Below are 23,765 nucleotides of genomic sequence, written 5' to 3' on the forward strand. Positions count from 1 at the left end.
TACTACAGTGTGTAGTATAGTATTCTACAGTATACTACAATTTACTATAGAATTCTATAGTAAGTACTGTAGTAATCCATAGTAAGCTGTAGTATTTTTTCATGTGGGTATCCAGATGTTCCCTGGAATCTGTCAGGGGCTTTTCCATTTTGGCAGCCTAGATTGGAGACAGATGTGTTCCATCTGTGTTTGGGGTGCACACTGGTCTGTGTGTGTTTTTGTTTGTGTGTATGTGTTCTACAGCACATTAAGCTTTGTTTCTATATGTACAATTAAACTATATAGATAGTTACTGTACATTGTGTTATGCAGTGGGTCTTTCTTGTGAACGGTAAAGTGTGTGTGTGTGTTCACCCATTTGTGTAAGCGCGTTTGTTCGTCAATGTGTGGATCTGTTATTTCTGTGTGTTGTAACTCAGTTATCTTTGTCAAAGGTTGAATAGGAGGACAGAACTTAGTCAATGTTAATATTATGTAAGAATGCAATACTTACTCATGTCACAGACCGTAAATCTGTAGTCTCCAAAGTTGCAGCACAGTACAACCATTAAAGTTTTTCAGGGGTAATAGTTTTTTCTCTTGCCTTAGGAACACAAGGACAAAGTAGGTTTTTGGAAATACAATTTGTTTATTTCAATTAGTCTAATTAATACAAATAAATTAAATGTATGTGGACCATAGTTGGTTGTACAACATATAACACTCAACAACAGGACTTAAAGTTCAGTTGAGATTGGTTGACTTCGGTTGAGTCGAGGCACTTTCCTAACTGGACCCTCTGTCTCTTCACTGAGGCGCCATCGGATTCAGAGTCGGAGCTACCCGAGCTATTGTGTAAGGGTTGGTGTGAGGTGTGACCCAGGTGCGGTGCAGGATAGACAGTAGGCAGTAGGCAAGGATGGTGAAACAAAGATCTTTACTGGTGGTCCCAAAACCAGGATACAAAACAACGGACTACACACGAAAACAAATGAGGAGCACATAGGTCTCCAAAAAAAACAGGCTGACAGACAAAAATACAAAATACTAACTATGACTGAAATAATAAATAAACACGGAGAACACTTCTGCACCTCCTTACCTTCAGACTCTGATCAGACCCTACACCCAAACGAGGGCACTACGTTCATCCACCTCTGGCCTACCTCTACGGAAGCACAGTTCCCGCTCAGCCCAGTCAAAGCTATTCGCTGCTCTGGCACCCCAATGGTGGAATAAACTCCTCCACGACGCCAGGTCAGCGGAGTCACTGACCACCTTCCGGAGACACTTGAAACCCTACCTCTTTAAGGAATACCTGGAATAGTATAAAGTAATCCTTCTACCCCCCCCCCCCCCCCCCCCCCCCCCCCCCCCCCCCATAAAAAAAAAGAAGAAAAGTGGTTGTCCCACTGGCTATCATAAGTTGAATGCACCAATTTGTAAGTCGGATAAGAGTGTCTGCTAAATGATGTAAATGTAAAACACTTCTCACGTACCTGTCCATACGTCCCGCGATCAGACACTGATTAGTGCACCTTGTCATAGTGAAACTAGCAGAGAAAACTGAGCAAGGGAACACAGGGAAGTGAGGGCATAAATACACAGGTGAATCAGAGAGACACAGGTGACACCAATATGAAGATGATTAGTCCCGACTGTGAGTGAGGGGGGGCCTAAGGTTGTCGGAGGATGACACCTAGTGGGTCGCTCCGGAACTGCGACCCACTCCTGTAACACTATAGTCTTATTCTTCCCAGGTCCTCTTCCGTGGCTCTACAGCAGTCATATAGAAAATTGTAAAAATAAAGAAAAACCCTTGAATGAGTAGGTGTGTCCAAACTTTTGACTGGTACTGTATATTCATATACTAATCAGGGGAAATGGGAACCAGGTGTGCGTAAATAAACAAGACAGTCCGGGGTCTGTGGTAATGATCCAGGTCAGTGACGCCTAGAAGACCGGTGACATAGACCTCCAGAGCTGGTGAACGGAATGAGCATCAGTACCGGGAGTTTCCGTGACAGTAAGGGGCTTTCCAAGCAGTAGAACTCTGTCTTTGGCAGTGTAATGTATCCGATGTGTGTAATAGTCCATTTACTACAGCCAAATATATTTACAACTAACCCAAGATAGTTAATCTGTGTCATTTACAATGTAAGCAAATGAAGCTTAATGGGCAGAACAAGCAAGGAGGTGGGCAAAGCCAAACACGAACTAGTGAGGTCCTATTGGCACTCTGTAGCATGTATTTGCATATTTCCGTTAGGGAACACCACCTCTGTGAAGTCCGCGTGTGCACAAACTCAATTCGACCTTGCACCTCTTCTAAACAACTAACATTTTTAAAACTCTGTCAAAGTGTCAAGTCTATAAAACTTAGTGCACTGTGTTCGTAACAGATTCTAGTTTTGGGAACAGAAAAATTTATTGAGATCAGATGTTTGATCGATGAGACATTAGCAGAATGTTGGCTGTTGATTATGTACTGTACAGTAAGCGTTGGCCAGAGGGATGCCCAAATCAGAGCTAGAGAAACTGATAATATTGACGATGATAATGGTATGAGGATAATGAGTGATGATGATGATCATGAGGATGATCTTTGTCTGTCTGTAGGGAAGAGGTTCAGCAGAACTGTGTTCGTTGGAAGAAGAAGTTCTCCTTCGTCTGTAAGATGAGTGCCAATCCCACCACTGGAGTCCTGGACAAATGCATCTGCAGGGTCTCTGTACGCAAGGTAACTACATCGCCCATCAACCCCTGCTCTAGTCATTTACCCTGCCAAATAATGGTACTGTCCATTCTGTAGTGTTTTAACCTGCCAAATAATGGTGCTGTCCATTCTCCAGTGTTTTACCCTACCAAATAATGGTACTGTCGATTATCCAGTGTTTTACCCTGCCAAATAATGGTACTATCAAATTCTCTAGTGTTTTACCGTACCAAATAATGGTACCATGTAGACAGCATTGGGGTGATATTTTCCTAAGGCAAAACAGCCTATGCAGTGAGAAAAAGTTGTCTTGCTGTAGTGTCTTTTTTAAATGTTATGCTTATTCTGGGCTTTTTTGCCCATGCTCTCTCTGTCTCAAAAGTACCTCATAGTTACATTATTAACCTGTTATAAGACAATTAATCTGTAGTTACTCTGGTATAAAGCATACCTTGTTAATGGAAGCCTTCTTCCCAACTTTTTATGTTAGTAAATGATGTAAATGAGACATTCTCAGACTTTTCACACACCTACACACTGGATCAACTTTGACAGGTGTTTTTCAATGTCTGTTGCCGACAGTGTAAAAGTTCTATGGACTCTTTTATGTTGTTTGTTGTTTACTTTATGCTCTCATTAACGACAATACTAGTTACAGTACATTTGACTAATTTAGGAGACGCTCTTATCCAGAGCGATTTACAGTAGTGAGTGCATACATTTCCATACTTCTTTTGTACTGGTCCCCCGAACCCACAACCCTGGTGAATCAAACCCACAACCCTGATGTTGCAAGCGCCATGCTCTACAAACTAAGCTACAGATGACCTATAGTACTCCTCCCTTTGGCGTTACCATGGTATTAGCAAATATGAGGATTGTGAAACTTGAATCTACCTTTATTGTATCAGTAATGACTGATTGGAGATCAGGGTGGCTAGAATCACACAGCTCAGTATCTGCTACTATGACATGGAGGCCATCAGTACTCAGATCAGTTCATCTGTAGGGAGTGGGTACACTATAATGTAACGCATGTAAACTGTTGTTAACGTCTCAGTTATACACGTTGTGGTTTTATAAAGCACCCTGTCTTCCAGTGTAGCATAGAAGTGCCCACTGTTAAAATCACATTCTGTAAGATTATTCAGAATGAAAAGATTGTCATGAGGTGAGGTGTATGTGTGGTGGAAGTCAGGCGCAGGACACCGAGGCTCAGTCCAACAGAGTTTACTCAAAATTTCCAAAAGGAAACGGAAAACAAACGACCTCAAACAACAAGAGGCGAGCATTTACGCAACATGCGTAAAACACAAAAAATGCAAACAAGAAACAAAACACGCAGCACAACGACAGGCGAACAACAACACACAATCCTACCAAGCAAAAAGACGGAACTTATAGGACAGGTGATGAATACACAATAGGACACAGGTGTGACAGACAGACAAAAGCAATCACACACAGAAACATAGATCGGTGGCAGCTAGTACTCCGGGGACGGCGACCGCCGACGCCTGCTCGTACCAGGAGGGGGAGCAGCCTCGGCAGAATCCGTGACAGTACCCCCCCCTTGACGCGCGGCTCCAGCCGTGCGCCGACCCCGGCCTCGGGGACGGCCAGGAGGACGCGGACCCGGGCGCGTGGGATGCCCACGGTGGAAATCAGTCAGGAGGGATGGATCGAGGATGTCCCTCCTGGGCACCCAGCACCGTTCCTCCGGACCGTACCCCTCCCACTCCACGAGATACTGGAGACCACTCATCCGGCGCCTCGAGTCCAAGATGGTCCGGACTCTGTACGCCGGGGCCCCCTCGATGTCCAAAAGGGGCGGAGGGGTCTCTCCTATCTCATTCTCCTGGAGTGGACCAGCTACCACCGGCCTGAGAAGAGACACATGGAACGAGGGGTTAATATTTTTGTACTCTATAGGCAGTTGTAACCTGTAACACACCTCGTTCAACCTTCTCAGGACTTTAAAGGGCCCCACAAACCGCCGACCCAGCTTCCGGCAGGGCAGGCGGAGGGGCAGGTTTCGAGTCGAGAGCCAGACTCGATCTCCCGGTGCGTACACCGGCCCCTCACTGCGGTGGCGATCGGCGCTCGCCTTTTGTTGACGGATGGCACGCTGCAGATGGACATGGGCAGCGTCCCACGTCTCCTCCGAGCGCCGAATCCACTCGTCCACCGCAGGGGCCTCGGTCTGGCTCTCGTGCCACGGTGCCAGGACCGGCTGATACCCTAAAATACACTGGAAAGGTGTTAATCCGGTGGAGGAGTGGCGGAGAGAGTTCTGGGCCATCTCTGCCCAGGGGATATACCTCGACCACTCCTCCGGCCGGTCCCGGCAATAGGACCTCAAAAACCTACCCACATCCTGGTTCACACGTTCAACCTGCCCATTGCTCTCTGGGTGGTACCCCGAGGTAAGGCTAACCGAGACCCCCAGGCGTTCCATGAAAGCCCCCCAGACTCTGGAGGTGAACTGGGGACCTCGGTCGGACACAATATCCTCGGGGACCCCATAGTGCCGGAACACGTGGGTAAAGAGGGCCTCGGCGGTCTGTAGGGCAGTAGGGAGACCCGGCAGTGGGAGGAGACGACAGGCCTTAGAAAACCGATCCACAACGACCAAAATGGTGGTATTACCCTGGGAAGGGGGTAGATCGGTCACAAAATCTACCGAGAGGTGGGACCATGGTCGTTGTGGAACGGGCAGAGGATGTAACTTACCTCTGGGCAAATGTCTAGGTGCCTTACACTGGGCACATACCGAGCAGGAGGAGACATAAACCCTCACATCCCTGGCTAACGTTGGCCACCAGTATTTTACGCTAAGGCAGTGCACCGTCCGACCAATACCAGGATGTCCAGAGGAGGGTGATGTATGAGCCCAAGAAATAAGCCGATCACGAACCTCGAGCGGAACGTACGTCCGCCCCACAGGACACTCGGGGGGAGTAGGGTCGGTACGCAGCGCCCGCTCGATTTCCGCATCGACCTCCCATACTACCGGAGCCACCAGACAAGACTCCGGCAGTATGGAAATAGGCTCAATGGACCTCTCCTCTGTGTCATACTGCCGGGACAGGGCGTCTGCCTTACCGTTCTGGGACCCAGGGATGTATGTGATCTTAAAAACAAACCGGGTCAGGAACATGTTCCACCTAGCCTGACGAGGGTTCAATCTCCTAGCTGCCCGGATGTACTCCAGGTTACGGTGATCAGTCAGAATGAGGAAAGGGTGTTGAGCCCCCTCAAGCCAATGCCTCCACACCTTTAGGGCCTGGACTACAGCTAACAGCTCCCTGTCCCCAACGTCATAATTGCGCTCCGCCGAGCTGAGCTTCTTAGAGTAGAATGCACAGGGGCGGAGCTTAGGTGGCGTGCCGGACCGTTGTGACAGGACTGCCCCAATACCGGTCTCGGACGCGTCCACCTCTACTTGGAAAGGCAAAGAGGGATCCGGATGCGCCAGCACCGGGGCCGAGGCGAACAGGTTCTTCAGTTTGACAAATGCCCTGTCCGCCTCAGCTGACCACTGCAAGCGCACCGGACCTCCCTTTAGCAGGGACGTAATGGGAACTGCAACCTGTCCAAAGCCCCGGATAAACCTCCGGTAGTAATTAGCAAAACCCCAAGAACCGCTGCACCTCTTTTACGGTGGTTGGAGTTTGCCAATTACGCACAGCCGATACCCGATCTACCTCTATCTCCACGCCAGACGCGGACAACCGATAACCCAAAAAGGAGACGGACTCCTGGAAGAACAGGCATTTCTCTGCCTTGACATACAAGTCATGCTCCAACAGTCGTCTCAATACTCGGCGCACCTGGGCTACATGCTCGGCTCGTGTAGAAGAGTACACCAGGATGTCGTCGATGTAAACTACTACACCCTGCCCATGCATGTCCCGGAAAATCTCGTCAACAAAGGATTGGAAGACTGAAGGAGCATTCATTAACCCGTATGGCATGACGAGATACTCGTAATGACCCGAGGTGGTACTAAATGCTGTCTTCCATTCATCCCCCCCCTTAATGCGCACCAGATTGTACGCGCTCCTGAGATCTAACTTTGTGAAGAATCGCGCTCCGCGTAATGATTCCGTCATCGTCGCAATCAGTGGCAGTGGGTAGCTGTATTTAACTGTAATCTGATTGAGACTACGATAATCAATACACGGGCGCAATCCCCCGTCCTTCTTCTTCACAAAGAAGAAACTCGAGGAGACTGGGGAAGTAGAGGGCCGTATGTATCCCTGTGCCAAGGACTCGGCTATGTATGTCTCCATAGCCGCTGTCTCCTCTTGAGACAGGGGATACACATGACTCCTGGGAAGAGCTGCTCCAGTCTGGATATTTATCGCACAGTCCCCCTGTCTATGAGGAGGTAGCCTTGCTGCCCTCGATTTACTAAAGACCAGTGCTAAATCCTCATACTCGGGGGGAATGCGCAGTGCGGGCACTTGGTTCGGACTCTCTACCGAGGTCGCCCCTATGGAAACACCTAGACATCTCCCTACACACTGGGCAGACCACTCCATAAGAGCCCTCTGTTGCCACGCTATGGTAGGATCGTGGGTACTTAACCAGGGAAGCCCCAACACCACTGGGTACGCAGGAGAGTCAATCAGATAGAACTGAATGATCTCCTCATGACCCCCCTGCGTAGTCATCGTCAGCGGTGCTGTGACATCCCTGATCAGACCCGACCCCAACGGCCGGCTGTCTAATGCATGGACAGGGAATGGAACTTCTACCGGCCGAAGGGGAATTCCTAACCTAGCACAAAATTTACGATCAATAAAGTTCCCAGCTGCGCCTGAATCTACTAGCGCCTTATGCTGGGAATGAGGTGCCACCTGTGGAAAACGCACAGGAATACTCATGTGACCAACAGAGAGCTCTGGGTAAGTGGGGCGCCTACTCACCTGAAATGACTCCCCAGTGCGTGACCTGTTGTCCCCTCTCTCAGAAGACCCTCCCCAGCACCTGGCCGTGGTGTGTCCTCCACGGCCACAGTTGGTGCAGGGGTTGGCCCTCCTCGGGTTCTCCCTCCTCCTCTCTCTAGCGCCAGCACCCCCGAGCTCCATAGGAATAGGCTCGGAGGTGCTGGAGGATGGAATGGACGACCCCCACTCGGGACGTCCGCGGGTAGCCAGCAGGGTGTCTAGACTGATGGAGATGTCCACCAGCTGGTCGAACGACAGGTTGGTGTCCCTGCAGGCCATCTCACGACGAACGTCCTCTCGTAGGCTACACCGATAGTGGTCAATGAGGGCCCTCTCATTCCATCCCGCATCCGCTGCTAGTGTCCGGAACTCCAGTGCGAACTCCTGTGCGCTCCTCTTCCCCTGTCGGAGGTGGAATAGACGCTCTCCCGCCGCTTTCCCCTCAGGTGGATGATCGAAGACAGTCCTGAAGCGGCGGGAAAACTCCGCGTAGGTGATGGTGGCGGCGTCTATTCCCCTCCATTCGGCGTTGGCCCACTCCAACGCCTTCCCGGAGAGACAGGAGATGAGGGCGGAGACGCTCTCGTATCCCGAGGGCGCCGGGTGTATGGTGGCAAGGTAAAGTTCTACCTGTAGGAGAAAGCCCTGACACCCGGCTGCAGAACCGTCATATGCCCTCGGGAGCGAGAGCCGAATGCCACTGGGTTCCGGTGCTGAGAGAGGAGGACTGGCCGTTGGTGCTGGGATGGTGTGAGAAGGCGTGGGCACCTCCCGATTCATCAACCGGCGCAGACTGTTGGACACCTCGTCCATGGCGACCCCGAGTTGCCGGATCATGGCGTCCTGGTAATTAATCCGGTCCTCCAAGGAATCGGGTATCGCCGCTGTTCCTGCTGACTCCATGGAGATGGTGTGTTGTTCTGTCATGAGGTGAGGTGTATGTGTGGTGGAAGTCAGGCGCAGGACACCGAGGCTCAGTCCAACAGAGTTTACTCAAAATTTCCAAAAGGAAACGGAAAACAAACGACCTCAAACAACAAGAGGCGAGCATTTACGCAACATGCGTAAAACACAAAAAATGCAAACAAGAAACAAAACACGCAGCACAACGACAGGCGAACAACAACACACAATCCTACCAAGCAAAAAGACGGAACTTATAGGACAGGTGATGAATACACAATAGGACACAGGTGTGACAGACAGACAAAAGCAATCACACACAGAAACATAGATCGGTGGCAGCTAGTACTCCGGGGACGGCGACCGCCGACGCCTGCTCGTACCAGGAGGGGGAGCAGCCTCGGCAGAATCCGTGACAAAGATTAACATTATCGTTTATAATCAAAGTTTTCAAGCGGTTCCTTCCTTTAATTTATTTAATCTCCTAGTGTTAGAATGCACTTGAAATAGGAATCCTACCCACTTAATGTCATAAACTGTAGAATAGACTATAGAAGGAAAGAAAGTGTGTTTCGTCTGAAAGTGTTGGCAGCACACATGAGTTTGTGCTTCAGGCATTTCATCTGCTTCTTCTTGTCATTGCAGGAGCTCAAAGGAGGAAAGACGTTTTCAAAGGTAAGAAGACCCCAAAAACCTTTTTTTTTAGCGGGTAGATCAGCTTTAACATTGCAGATAGATTGTGGCTTCCATCAATGTAATTGTCTGCATCATTTCCAATCCCCCATATATATTTGGTGTAAATATATACACTACCAGTCAAAAATTTGGACACACCTACTCATTCAAGGGTTTTTCTTTATTTTTACTATTTTTTACATTGTAGAATAATAGTGAAGACATCAAAACTATGAAATAACACATATGGAATCATGTAGTCAACACAAAAGTGTTAAACAAATCAAAATATATGTTATATTTGAGGTTCTTCAAATAACCACCCTTTGCCTTGATGACAGCTTTGCACGCTCTTGGCATTCTCTCAACCAGCTTCATGAGGTAGTCACCTGGAATGCATTTCAATTAACAGGTGTGCCTTCTTAAAAGTTAATTTGTGGAATTGTGGAGTAAACTAATGGACAACAACACTTAGGCTTCTACTTCCAGCTTATACATACTATATACATTTTACAGACACAGTATATTTTACAATAGTTATCGCTTGTTTGTTTTTAGTCCCATCCTTCCCTCAAACCCACCCATCTATCTCTGAAGACCATCCAGACCATCCAGTTTTATTTCTATTTGCCATATATTTTTCAACTGTGCAGTTTCACAATAGTTCTGAACCTATATACATTTTACAGACACAGTATATTTTACATTAGTTATCTTGTTATTTTTAGTCCCACTAATCAGCTCCACTCAACCACTCCCATCTATCTATTATTATTTTTCAACTGTGCTGTGATGTTTCACAAAACTTCACAAAAGTCTACAGCTTGTAAATTAAAGATACCATTTTTTGCTAAGAGTGTTATTATATAATTGATCGATTGACTATGACTTTTAGCTCCAGGTAAATGTTGCAATTCTTCAGCCATTCCTGAACCTGCGACCAAAAACCAGCTACATATGGACAGTACCAAAACAAATGATCTAATGATTCTGTCTCTTCGCAGCAAAATCTGCAGAGCTGGGATGGTTGTATCCCCCATATATATAACATTCTATTGGTTGCAAGAATTTTGTATAATAATTTAAACTGAAAAACTCTTACGTTTTGAATACATCGTCATTTTGTGTATCAGTTCATAAACCATGTGCCATGTAATCGGTACATCAAAAATCTCTATTTTGTAATCTATTTGGCACAACTGTCAATTTTTTGGTCCTTAAATTAAACTGGTATACTTTTTTATTTATCACAATTTTCTTTCACCAATTTTGGTCTTTAATGCAGGGCCGACAGACAAGTTCCTTACTTTCTCCCCCTTCCACTTGCCTCTTCCATTTTTGCGGTAATGCCGCAATTAGTTGGTTGTAATTTTGAGTAGAGCAGACATTTCCATATATCTTTGTTAGCTGCATGTGTGACATAACTCCACCAATCCTATTTATGATATAATTTACAAAGATTAAACCATTTTTATTTTTTTATTATCAATTAGTATATTAAGAGTTTAACCATAATATTTGTTGTAATATTTGTTCTGTCTTTTCTGAAATTGCAACCAACTTTAAATTTTTGGCTCATATAATTTAAAAAACAAGTCACTAGGTGTAGGCAAGGCCATAAGCAAAAAGGTAAATTGGGAGTTAATCAGGGTGATTTTTCCACAAATTGACAGGTATTTTCCTTTCCATGGTAGCAAGAGCTTATCTATTTTTGCTAACTTTCTATTAAAATGTATTGTAGTGAGATTATTGATTTTTTTCGGGATATGAAAACCGAGTATGTCCACTTCACCGTCAGACCATTTAATTGGTAAACTACACAACTAGCTTGATTGAGCCTCCGCCATGTACAGTATATCTCACTAGGTCAGGATATTTAAGCCTCCATATATCCACTTGTTCCAATATATCCACGATATTTGTGGTTTCCTTAAGTGCATAAGGGTGATAGTTTGTAGTGTGATTTCATTTACGGTCCATTGAGGTATTTAAAACTGTATTATAATCTCCCACCATAATAATAGAGTATTGTATTGCTTGTAGGCTTGATCAATTATTATATTTATTTTATTTTTATTTATTTTTATTTAACTAGGCAAGTCAGTTAACAACAAATTCTTATTTACAATGACGGCCTACCAAAAGGCAAAAGGCCTCCTGCAGGGAAAGGGGCTGGGAATTAAAAATTAAATATACAAATTAAATATAGGACAAAACACACATCACGAGAAGAGAGACACCACAACACTATATAAAGAGAGACCTAAGACGACGACATAGCATGGCAGCAACACATGACAAAACAGCATGGTAGCAACACAGCATGACAATAACATGGTAGCAACACAAACATTATATATATATTTTCCAAGAAGCGTGGCTCATCAATATTTGGACCGTATAGATTAAAGAGCCAAATCTGTTTATGGTCCAATAACATATTTAAAATAATCCACCTACCTTGCGGATCTGTTTGAACAATTTGCACGTTCGGATCAAAATGATTGTTAATTAATGTCATCACCCCTTTTGAGTTTCTTTTCCCATGGGAGAAGTATATTGCCCCCCCAGTCCTTTTTACACACAACTTCATCAAAAATGTTGAATGAGTTTCCTGTAAACAATAGATATTATATTAATGATCTTTTAGCCAGGTAATGTCACGAATTCAGCCGAGGCTGCCCCTCCTCCTTGCTCGGGCAGGTTTCGGCGTTCGTCGTCACTGGCTTACTAGCCACTACCGCTCCATTTATCATCACTCCATTTGTCTTGTCTTGTCAATCACACACACCTGGTACTCATTCCTTCATTAGTCTGTGTATAAGTGTTCCCTCTGCTCCCTTGTCCTTTGTGAGTGATTGTTCATTGTGAGAGTGAGTAGCTCGGTTGAGCTACTCTTTCCTTGTATGTAGCCAAGGTGGATTTTTCCCTTGTGCTAGTTTCGTTTTGACGCTTGCTGTGCTTTATTCATGTGCACTGAATAAACTCTGGATTTCGGTGTTTTACCTCCTGCGCCTGACTCCGTCATTCACACCTCATCACAGAATCACTCACCTCTATGGAGTCAACAGGAGAGGAGCGCATGCCTGGAATAGTGGCAAGGGTCCAGGAACATTCCACTATGCTGGCCAGCTTGGGGGAAGCGATGGATCGGGTTCTTCAGGTCGTCCAATGCCTGGAGAGAAGAGGAACCGATCTGTTAAGACCAGCTGGCCAACCGGATCCAGCCACCTACATCACAGCACCCGGAGGGATCCAGATATCTCGACCACGGGCGTTCGATGGGACGCCGGCTCTATGTCAGGGATTCCTTCTCCAACTGGAGCTGTACTGCTCCAGTGTCAGGCCGGCGCCATGAGATCGAGAGCAGGTGTCCGTCCTCATTTCCTGCCTCTCGGGGAAAGCCCTGGAGTAGGCCAACACGGTTTGGAGAGAAGGAGGAGCCGCGTTGGAGGACTACAGGGAGTTTGCCCGCCTATTTCGGGCGGTTTTTGATCACCCGCACGAGAGGCGGGTGAGCAGCTGGTCCACTTGAGGCAGGGGAAGAGGACAGTACAGGAGTTCGCTCTGGAGTTCTGGATTCTGGCAGCAGGATCCGGGTGGAATGAGCGGGCCCTGACCAACCAGTTCCGGTGCCATCTACGGGAGGACGTCCGATGGGAGCTAGCCTGCCGTGACACCAGTTTGTCTTTTACCGAACTGGTGGACATGGCCATTCGTCTGGATAACCTGCTGGCAGCCAGAGGACGTCCTGGAGGAGGTCTGCCCGTTCCCGCCCGACCAACGCGGATCCAGAGCTCATGGAGCTGGGTGGTACCGCGCACCGAGAGAGCGGAAGACGACAGCGCCAGTGCCAATCGGATGGCACGAAGGGACATTTCACCACATGTTGTCGTCAGCGCTCTTTTTGGTCAGGAGGCGGCCGCAGGGCACTCTCGCATCACCCCAGGTATTGAGCACCCACACTTGTTCAGAGCCCTCTGCTGCACACTGTACCATACCCATATACTTCCCTGATTACATGAGAGTTCCCAAGTGTAAGGCGCTAGTAGATTCAGGCGCAGCTCGGAACTTTATGGATAAAACTTTTGCACGCCGCCAGGGCATTTCATTAGTTCCCTTATCCATTCCATGCCCCATCAGAGCACTTGATAGTCGACCATTAGGGTCCGGGTTGATAAAGGAAGTCACGGTACCAGTCACCATGATCACACAGGAGACGCATTGTGAGCAGGTCACTTTTTCCATCATTGAGTCTCCTACTTTCCCTGTGGTGTTAAGTATTCTGTGGCTAGCACTCCACAACCCCACTTTCTCATGGCCGCAGAGGGTTCTCATGGGGTGGTCGCGAGAGTGTCAGGGTAGGTTGTCTGGGTGTTTCCGTTGGTGCAACCACGGTGGAAAGTCCAGACGGTGCCTCCACCATGCGCATTCCCCCCGAATACCATGATCTGGCACAAGTTTTCTCCAAGAATAGGGCATCTAAATTGCCACCTCATTGGGCGGGGGATTGCGCAATAAACCTTCGGGTAGACGCTGTACCTCCCAGGAGTCATGTGTATCCCCTGTCGCAGGCGGAGACGGAGGCTATGGAGACATACGTCACCGAGTCCCTGCGCCAGGGGTATATATGTCCCTCCACTTCACCCGCCTCCTCGAGTTTATTTTTTGTGAAGAAGAAAGACGGCGTTCTGCGCCCGTACATTGACTATCAACCACTGAACAAGGAGACGATTAGATTTAGTTATCCTCTCCCCCTCATTCCGTCAGTAGTTGAGTCATTGCATGGAGCGCGCTTCTTCACTAAATTAGATCTCAGGAGTGCGTACAACCTGGTGCGTATCCGAGAGAGAGATGAGTGGAAGACAGCATTCAGCACAACCACGGGGCATTATGAATACCTGGTGATGCCCTATGGTTTGATGAATGCTCCCTCAGTCTTCCAGTCCTTTGTGAACGAGGTGTTTCGGGACATGCTTGGTCGCGGTGTAGTGGTCTACATCGATGACATCTTGGTGTATTCCGCTACACGCGCCGAGCATGTGTCCTTGGTTCGCAAAGTACTGGCCCGACTGTTGGAAAATTACCTTTATGCTAAGGCAGAAAAGTGTATGTTTTTCCAGCAGTCCGTCTCCTTCCTCGGATACCGCATTTCTACCACCGGTGTGGAGATGGAGGGCAACCGCATTGCAGCCGTGCGTAATTGGCCGACTCCAACCACGGTTAAGGAGGTGCAGCGCTTCCTTGGCTTCGCCAACTATTATCGGAGGTTTATCCGGGGCTTTGGCAAGGTCGCAGCTCCCATTACATCTCTGTTGAAGGGTGGGCCGTTCTTCTCAAAGAAGCTCAGCCCGGTGGAGCAGAACTACGGCTTTGGGGATGTCACCTTCTCACCAAGCTGCTTGGCGATGGTCTTGTAGCCCATTCCAGCCTTGTGTAGGTCTACAATCTTGTCCCTGACATCCTTGGAGAGCTCTTTGGTCTTGGCCATGGTGGAGAGTTTGGAATCTGATTGATTGATTGCTTCTGTGGACAGGTGTCTTTTATACAGGTAACAAACTGAGATTAGGAGCACTCCCTTTAAGAGTGTGCTCCTAATCTCAGCTCGTTACCTGTATAAAAGACACCTTTGAGCCAGACATCTTTCTGATTGAGAGGGGGTGAAATACTTATTTCCCTCGTTAAAATGCTAATCAATTTATAACATTTTTGACATGGGTTTTTCTGGATTTCTTTGTTATTCTGCCTCTCACTGTTCAAATAAACCTACCATAAAAATTATAGACTGATAATTTCTTTTTCAGTGGGCAAATGTACAAAATCAGCAGGGGATCAGACAATTTTTTTCTCACTGTATAAAGAAATCTTGCATATCTTAATTTATTTCCACAATTAACAAATAATATGTGTAGTAATGTCATCCTAACTGATGGAGCTCAGCCCCCCTACCCTAAAACACACACATGCTGGTCCCCTGTTGTGACCATTTTCCCATGCATCTCTGTGCAGTCAGACCTTTTGATTATTTTGTGCCACCAGGGCCACAATAATTAGCTCCCTTTCTGATTGTCCGAGTGTGACCCCCCTCCCCATGGGTTACTGCAGCTAGTGTTGTCAGCACTGCCACTACCTAGGTGGGGGCACCTCACTGAAATTCCCACCGGCTAGGTACAAGGTCATCAAGGTTCTCATTAGCAGCTTTGAGAAATTCCTTGTACAGTTGAAGTCGGAAGTTTACATACACCTTAGCCAAATACATTTAAACACAGTTTCAGCTTTTATTTCTTTCATCACATTCCCAGTGGGTCAGAAGTTTACATACACTCAATTAGTATTTGGTAGCATTGCCTTTAAATTGTTTAACTTGGGTCAAACGTTTCGGGTAGCCTTCCACAAGCTTCCCACAATAAATTGGGTCACTTTTGGCCCATTCCTCCTGACAGAGCTGGTGTAACTGAGTCAGGTTTATAGGCCTCCTTGCTCGTACACGCCTTTTCAGTTCTGCTCACAAATGTTCTATAGGATTGAGATCAGGGCTTTGTGATGGCCACTCCAATACCTTGACTTTGTTGTCCTTTAGCCATTTTGCCACAACTTTGGAATAATGCTTGGGGTCATTGTCCATTTGGAAGACCCATTTGCGACCAAGCTTTAACTTCCTGACTGATGTCAAAGAGATGTTGCTTCAATATATCCACATAATTTTCCTTCCTCATGATGCCATCTATTTTGTGAAGTGCACCAGTCCCTCTTGCAGCAAAGCACCCCCACAGCATGATGCTGCCACCCCCGTGCTTCACGGTTGGGATGGTGTTCTTCGGCTTGCAAGCGACCCACTTTTTCTTCCAAACATAACGATGGTCATTATGGCCAACCAGTTCTATTTTTGTTTAATCAGACCAGAGGACATTTCTCCAAAAAGTACGATCTTTGTCCCCATGTGCAGTTGCAAACCGTAGTGTGGCTTTTTTATGCCGATTTTGGAGCAGTGGCTTCTTCCTTGCTGAGCGGCCTTTCAGATTATGTCGATATAGGACTCGTTTTACTCTGGATATAAATACTTTTGTACCTGTTTCCTCCAGCATCTTCACAAGGTCCTTTGCTGTTGTTCTGGGATTGATTTGTACTTTTCGCACCAAAGTACTTTCATCTCTAGGAGACAGAACGCGTCTCCTTCCTGAGCGGTATGACGGCTGCGTGGTCCCATGGTGTTTATACTTGCGTACTATTGGTTGTACAGATGAACGTGGTACCCTCAGGCGTTTGGAAGTTGCTCCCAAGGATGAACCAGACTTGTGGAGGTCTACAATTGTTTTTATGAGGTCTTGGCTGATTTCTTTTGATTTTCCCATGATGTCAAGCAAAGAGGCACTGAGTTTGAAGGTAGGCCTTGAAATACATCCACAGGTACACCTCCAATTGACTCAAATGATGTCAATTAGCCCATCAGAAGCTTCTAAAGCCATGACATCATTTTCTGTAATTTTCCAAGCTGTTTAAAGGCACAGTCAACTTAGTGTATGTAAACTTCTGACCCACTGGACATGTGATACAGTGAATTATAAGTTAAATAATTTGTCTGTCAACAATTGTTGGACAAATTACTTGTGTCATGCACAAAGTAGATGTCCTAACCGACTTGCCAAAACTATAGTTTGTTAACAAGAAATGTGTGGAGTGGTTGAAAAACAAGTTTTAATGACTCCAACCTAAGTGTATGTAAACTTCCGACTTCAACTGTACATGTGACAAAGCATTGTGACACAGGATGGGACTTTTGGGGATGGTTGGTAAAATAGGACAGCGACATGGACTACTTTTTCCCTTTTCCATCAATAGTGTTTATAGTTTATAGGGTTTCCACTAGTTGACAGTAAACTGTGTGGAACCCTTTTAGCTCTTCAGTGACCCTGACCTAAGTTTTTAGGTGTGACCTACCAAGTTTCCCAGTCAGTGTTTAACACAGGTAGCTAAGGGTCATGTCTCGATTGGATACAGCTCATGTCATATTGAAGTTGGAAAATGTAGCATTTTAGCTAACCCTAACCTTAACTTAATTCTCCTTACCTGCTACATTTATTCTCGTAACCTGCTGCGTAAGTTCTCCTAACATGCTAGGAGAAGTCCATTTTAAATAAGCGGTATTCTATCTAGTCAGAACCGTAACTAAGTACTGTGGATAGGGCCATCACCAATAGGCCCTTTGGATTTCTAGAAATGACTGAAAAATGGTAGCCTTATCATTGTGTGTATACTTGTGCTTTAGAAGAAGTAGTGCATTAAGATATTATAACATCTTTTGTCTCTTGTCACACACTGTTTAGTAGGAAAATGTATTGTCCTTTTTGACATTGAAGACAGTGCATGGAAACTGGGAAGCACTCATAGTGTGAAGAGACAGGGCAGAGGCCAAACATGATTCTAGTGCTGATTATTGAAAAGGCATGTGACTGTTGGCCTTAAGGCACCAGTTTCTTTATCTAAGAGGAAGGTGTGAGAACATGGTTCTCCCCTTGTCCATTAAAGAAGGATGTGTGTGTAAATGCGTGTGTGCGTGCATCTCTGCCTGCCTGTGTGTGTGTTAAGGCTGGGTGGATGTTATCATTGAGATTGTGCTTCCCTGTTCCCCTTCTTTCCTCCATATTTGCTGACCCCGTTCATCCGGGAAGAAGGCACTGTACCGGAATGTCAGCTGAATAGAGAGAGAGGGAGAGAGAGAACTACTTGTCCCTAATAGAGTTAGAGGCATCACGGTTGGGTGATCTCGCCAGCCTCACATGGATAGTTATGTAACAGCTCTTTTGGGGGTGGTGTGTGTTAGCCCTTCGCTCACCTCCCATCAAGTAGAGTAAAAAGGCTGAAACGGCATGCCGAAAGCCAATATGCACGTCAGGCTTATACAAAATGCATGATGTGTGTGTGTGCCAGTCCCATTGGGTAGCTGCTTTGAAACCACCCATCTCACACTGAAAGGAAACATGCCTAAGTACAGTAATACCAAGGGAAAGCCTTATTACAATGGGGGACAGGTGTATGTAATGGATAGTTGGTAACCACATGAGTACCAGTATACCAGAGAATTGTCATTCTATTCTGATAACAGTATACAGGTTTTCTATACGCAATTTGTTATCATCATCTCTCTCTCTCTCTCTCTCTCTCTCTCTCTCTCTCTCTCTCTCTCTCTCTCTCTCTCTCTCTCTCTCTCTCTCTCTCTCTCTCTCTCTCTCTCTCTCTCTCTCTCTCTCTCTCTCTCTCTCTCTCTCTCTCTCTCTTCCACTCTCCCTGCAGCTGGGCTTTGCTGACCTCAACATGGCGGAGTTTGCTGGCTCAGGCTCCACCGTGCGCTGCTGTATCCTCGAGGGCTACGACACCAAGAATTCTCGCCAGGATAACTCCATTCTCAAGGTAACCACACACACACACCACACACATACACAGGTCCACATGAGCTCATTGAAGCCCCATTTGCAAAGACATGGCCTCTGCACTTGTCTTTGTACACATGGTGGTGAAACAGAGGGAGCAAGGCCATGCTGAGACTTGTTCGGGAATTGTTCAGGTTGCATAGGCATTTAGAGTGGACAGTTATTTGCACAGTCACTATGGGCCCCGTAGGGCCCCTAAATGGATGAATAGACTGATCTTGCCAGGTGCCACTCTTGTGGCTTATTTCGAACCTGACTCTTTTTATCAAACTTACTCACATACAGTGGGGAAAAAAAAGTATTTAGTCAGCCAACAATTGTGCAAGTTCTCCCACTTAAAAAGATGAGAGAGGCCTGTAATTTCCATCATAGGTACACGTCAATGATGACAGACAAAATGAGATTTTTTTTCTCCAGAAAATCACATTGTAGGATTTTTTATGAATTTATTTGCAAATTATGGTGGAAAATAAGTATTTGGTCAATAACAAAAGTTTCTCAATACTTTGTTATATACCCTTTGTTGGCAATGACACAGGTCAAACTTTTTCTGTAAGTCTTCACAAGGTTTTCACACACTGTTGCTGGTATTTTGGCCCATTCCTCCATGCAGATCTCCTCTAGAGCAGTGATGTTTTGGGGCTGTCGCTGGGCAACACGGACTTTCAACTCCCTCCAAAGATTTTCTATGGGGTTGAGATCTGGAGACTGGCTAGGCCACTCCAGGACCTTGAAATACTTCTTACGAAGCCACTCCTTCGTTGCCCGGGCGGTGTGTTTGGGATCATTGTCATGCTGAAAGACCCAGCCACGTTTCATCTTCAATGCCCTTCCTGATGGAAGGAGTTTTTCACTCAAAATCTCACGATACATGGCCCCATTCATTCTTTCCTTTACACGGATCAGTCGTCCTGGTCCCTTTGCAGAAAAACAGCCCCAAAGCATGATGTTTGTTTCCACCCCCATGCTTCACAGTAGGTATGGTGTTCTTTGGATGCAACTCAGCATTCTTTGTCCTCCAAACACGACGAGTTGAGTTTTTACCAAAAAGTTCTATTTTGGTTTCATCTGACCATATGACATTCTCCCAATCCTCTTCTGGATCATCCAAATGCACTCTAGCAAACTTCAGACGGGCCTGGACATGTACTGGCTTAAGCAGGGGGACACGTCTGGCACTGCAGGATTTGAGTCCCTGGCGGCGTAGTGTGTTACTGATGGTAGGCTTTGTTACTTTGGTCCCAGCTCTCTGCAGGTTATTCACTAGGTCCCCCCGTGTGGTTCTGGGATTTTTGCTCACCGTTCTTGTGATCATTTTGACCCCACAGGGTGAGATCTTGCGTGGAGCCCCAGATCGAGGGAGATTATCAGTGGTCTTGTATGTCTTCCATTTCCTAATAATTGCTCCCACAGTTGATTTCTTCAAACCAAGCTGCTTACCTATTGCAGATTCAGTCTTCCCAGCCTGGTGCAGGTCTACAATTTTGTTTCTGGTGTCCTTTGACAGCTCTTTGGTCTTGGCCATAGTGGAGTTTGGAGTGTGACTGTTTGAGGTTGTGGACAGGTGTCTTTTATACTGATAACAAGTTCAAACAGGTGCCATTAATACAGGTAACGAGTGGAGGACAGAGGAGCCTCTTAAAGAAGAAGTTACAGGTCTGTGAGAGCCAGAAATCTTGCTTGTTTGTAGGTGACCAAATACTTATTTTCCACCATAATTTGCAAATAAATTCATAAGAAATCCTACAATGTGATTTTCTGGATTATTTTTTCTCAATTCGTCTGTCATAGTTGACGTGTACCTATGATGAAAATGACAGGCCTCTCTCATCTTTTTAAGTGGGAGAACTTGCACAATTGGTGGCTGACTAAATACTTTTTTCCCCCACTGTAGCTATCATACATGCTTTACTTTTGTATGCAATGAGGGTAAAAAACTGTAGTTCTTTCAACACAAAGGAGGTACACCGGTAGTTGAAGTGTTCTGTTGTAACATTCTACAATAATATTGATAAAGATTATGTATGATAATGATGATAATGTTATTGTCTTTTCTCTAGGTTATTATTGGAATCACACTTCTGTCGGGGGATCCCTGCTTTAAAACGTGAGTTGGACCTCTGGCGCCACCTTTTGGCCACAATCTATATCATAAAATAAATCACCTCAGATTCTGGATCCTCAGGATTTCCTCCTTTTGCTCTCTTTCACTCTCATCCAAAGAGTTTTCCTCAATCATTCTTTTCTGTATTTTGGGGCTCTTGGTTAAAATGATATAAGATATAATCCAATTAATATGTATTTAATGCTTACTATGATTACTTCATACTATAACTACTAAATGATTGAATGGTTTATTTTTATTTGACCTTTGATCCTATAGGCCCCCCAGCACGGCCAAGTTCATCTCCATCCCGGGCCAGGACCCGTCCCTGCAGCTGGACTGTAAGGGCGAGGGCTCCGATGACAACTATAACCCTCCCCCAGGGGGTATCACCAGGACATTATCAGGACGGCCCCTCAAACCCAGACTCCCCTCAGCTCCCCTCAACTCTGGTACGACAGCCTATCACATCAGATTGCTGAAACTTTATTAAAGGGGCAATCTGCAGTTCAAACAAAAACAAAGTCCAAAAATGTATGTACCCAACGCAGATTTCCCCTTTAATGTATTATCTATTTAATCGTTTATTTGTGTCGTTTTGAATAAGTTGACTCTCCTGTTGTCCATACAGGATGCCATTTGTAACATGCTATATTTTGTTTGAAAAAAGTTGCATTTCATGCCACAGAAAGCTAACATCATCCTGTGTGTTGTGTTGTGGCTCCAGGTCTACCTGGGGAGCACTTGGAGCAGAGCCTGTCCAGCCCAGATGAAGTGTTACAGACAGGACACTCCCGGAACTCCAGCTACGCCAGCCAGCAGAGCAAGATATCAGGTCAGTTAGCTTCTTTACATTTACGTCATTTAGCAGACTCTCTTATCCAGAGCGACTTACAAATTGGTGCATTCACCTTATAGCCAGTGGGAGAACCACTTTACTATTATTATTATTATTATTTTATTTTTTTTGGTGGGGTAGAAGGATTACTTTATCCTATCCCAGGTGTTCCTTAAAGAGGTGGGGTTTCAAATGTCTCCGGAAGGTGGTGAGTGACTCCGCTGTCCTGGCGTCGTGAGGGAGCTTGTTCCATCATTGGGGTGCCAGAGCAGCGAACAGTTTTGACTGGGCTGAGCGGGAACTGTGCTTCAGCAGAGGTAGGGGGGCCAGCAGGCCAGAGGTGGATGAACGCAATGCCCTCGTTTGGGTGTAGGGACTGATCAGAGCCTGAAGGTACGGAGGTGCCGTTCCCCTCACAGCTCCGTAGGCAAGCACCATGGTCTTTTAGCAGATGCGAGCTTCAACTGGAAGCCAGTGTAGTGTGCGGAGGAGCGGGGTGACGTGAGAGAACTTGGGAAGGTTGAACACCAGACTGGTGCCATACTTACTATTGTGCTATTGTGTATGTTGGCAGCAGTAGGGTGAAGTGGCCCCTAGGCACTGATCTTTGGTCAGTTTGGCATGGTTAAGGTTAGGATTGGTGGAGGGGAAGCTGATCGAAGATCTGTACCCAGGGGAATTTTTGCCCTGGAGCATGTTGCCACAGGGCCATAGTTACTTGCACTGACTTTCTTGATAACTACTATATTGAGGGGAAATGTACTTGCTACGACTGTGATATGTGGTTCTCTCGCCCAGCTGTCATAAGATGAATGTACGAATTGTAAGTCACTCTGGATAAGAGTGTCTGCTAAATGTAAAATGTAAGTCAGGGCGCGTTCATTCGACCACAGATGACATCTTAGCCCTGGACTAACTCAATTTGGTTTGAGTGATTTGATCTAAAAGATACCTTGATTTCATGACTGGGGAGGAGAATGATGGATAAATTATATCAGTCATAGGGTTATATGACAATACTGTGTGTGTATGTGTGTGTGTGCGTGCCAATGTGTACTGTATGTGCCTGCACAGTGTGTGTGGGGGTCTTATTGACTTGTATGCCCTCCCCTTCTCTCCCAGGCTACAGCACGGAACACTCTCGCTCCTCCAGCCTGACAGACCTCACCCACCGCCGCAACGCCTCAACCAGCAGCAGCACCTCCGGGGGCCTGGGCACCCCTACCCAGACCCCCCACGCCTTTGCCCACCCCCACCCTCTCACAGCAGACCCCCAGACACCAGGAGAGCCAGGCACCAAGCCTGAGAGACCCACGCGGCCCCCACGCCCCGTCCTGCTCTCCAACAGATCCTCCAGGCAAGCCACAGCACACGCACACATAGGTTTTTCTTTATTTTTACTATTTTATACATTGTAGAATAATGGTAAAGACATCAAAACTATGAAATAACACATATGGAATCATGTAGTAACCAAAACATATATTTGAGATTATTCAAATAGCCACCCTTTGCCTTGATGACAGCTTTGCACACTCTTGGCATTCTCTCAACCAGCTTCACCTGGAATGCTTTTCCAACAGTCTTGAAGGAGTTCCCACATATGCTTAGCACTTGTTGGCTGCTTTTCCTTCACTCTGCGGTGCGACTCATCCCAAACCATCTCAATTGGGTTGAGGTCAGGGGATTGTGGAGGCCAGGTCATCTGATGCAGCCCTCCATCAAGGCAAAGGGTGGCTATTTGAAGAATCTCAAATATAACATGTATTTTGATTTGTTTAACACTTGTTTGGTTACTACATGAATCCATATGTGTTATTTCATAGTTTTGATGTCTTCACTAATATTCTACAATGTAGAAAATAGTAAAAATAAATAAAAACCCTTGAATGAGTAGGTGTGTCCAAACTTTTGACTGGTACTGTATGTCATGACATTTATTCCCAAATATCCAAAATGTTGCTGGGTTGCTGGTTCTGGTGCTTCATTCCTGCACCAGAACCAATTACTTTTCTGCAGTAATATATCAAACCCTGTTCAGGCGTACCGTGTCAAAAAGATACACGTCAAAGAACAGTATCTGACACGTCAAATAATTAGACTACTACAACCTAAAAAGCGTTTGATAGTAATAGCTGTGCTCAGGTGTTACTGGTTAACCGCACCA

General features: G+C 46.1%; 1 protein-coding gene across 1 annotated transcript in view; it reads left to right on the forward strand.

The window, feature by feature from the left end:
* The window catches only part of LOC311099579 (early estrogen-induced gene 1 protein-like), a 61,235-nt gene that overhangs the window by 34,210 nt on the left and 3,260 nt on the right, over window positions 1–23,765 (forward strand). The window contains exons 3-9 of the mRNA XM_084140274.1: window positions 2,599–2,719; window positions 9,199–9,228; window positions 18,520–18,636; window positions 20,717–20,763; window positions 21,040–21,212; window positions 21,488–21,595; window positions 22,721–22,955. Of these exons, the coding sequence (XP_083996400.1) occupies window positions 2,599–2,719; window positions 9,199–9,228; window positions 18,520–18,636; window positions 20,717–20,763; window positions 21,040–21,212; window positions 21,488–21,595; window positions 22,721–22,955 (831 nt within the window). The remainder of the gene's footprint in view (window positions 1–2,598; window positions 2,720–9,198; window positions 9,229–18,519; window positions 18,637–20,716; window positions 20,764–21,039; window positions 21,213–21,487; window positions 21,596–22,720; window positions 22,956–23,765) is intronic.

The sequence above is a fragment of the Coregonus lavaretus genome, assembly GCF_964263955.1.
Source record: "Coregonus lavaretus genome assembly, chromosome: 24".
In the NCBI taxonomy this organism is placed as follows: domain Eukaryota; kingdom Metazoa; phylum Chordata; class Actinopteri; order Salmoniformes; family Salmonidae; genus Coregonus; species Coregonus lavaretus.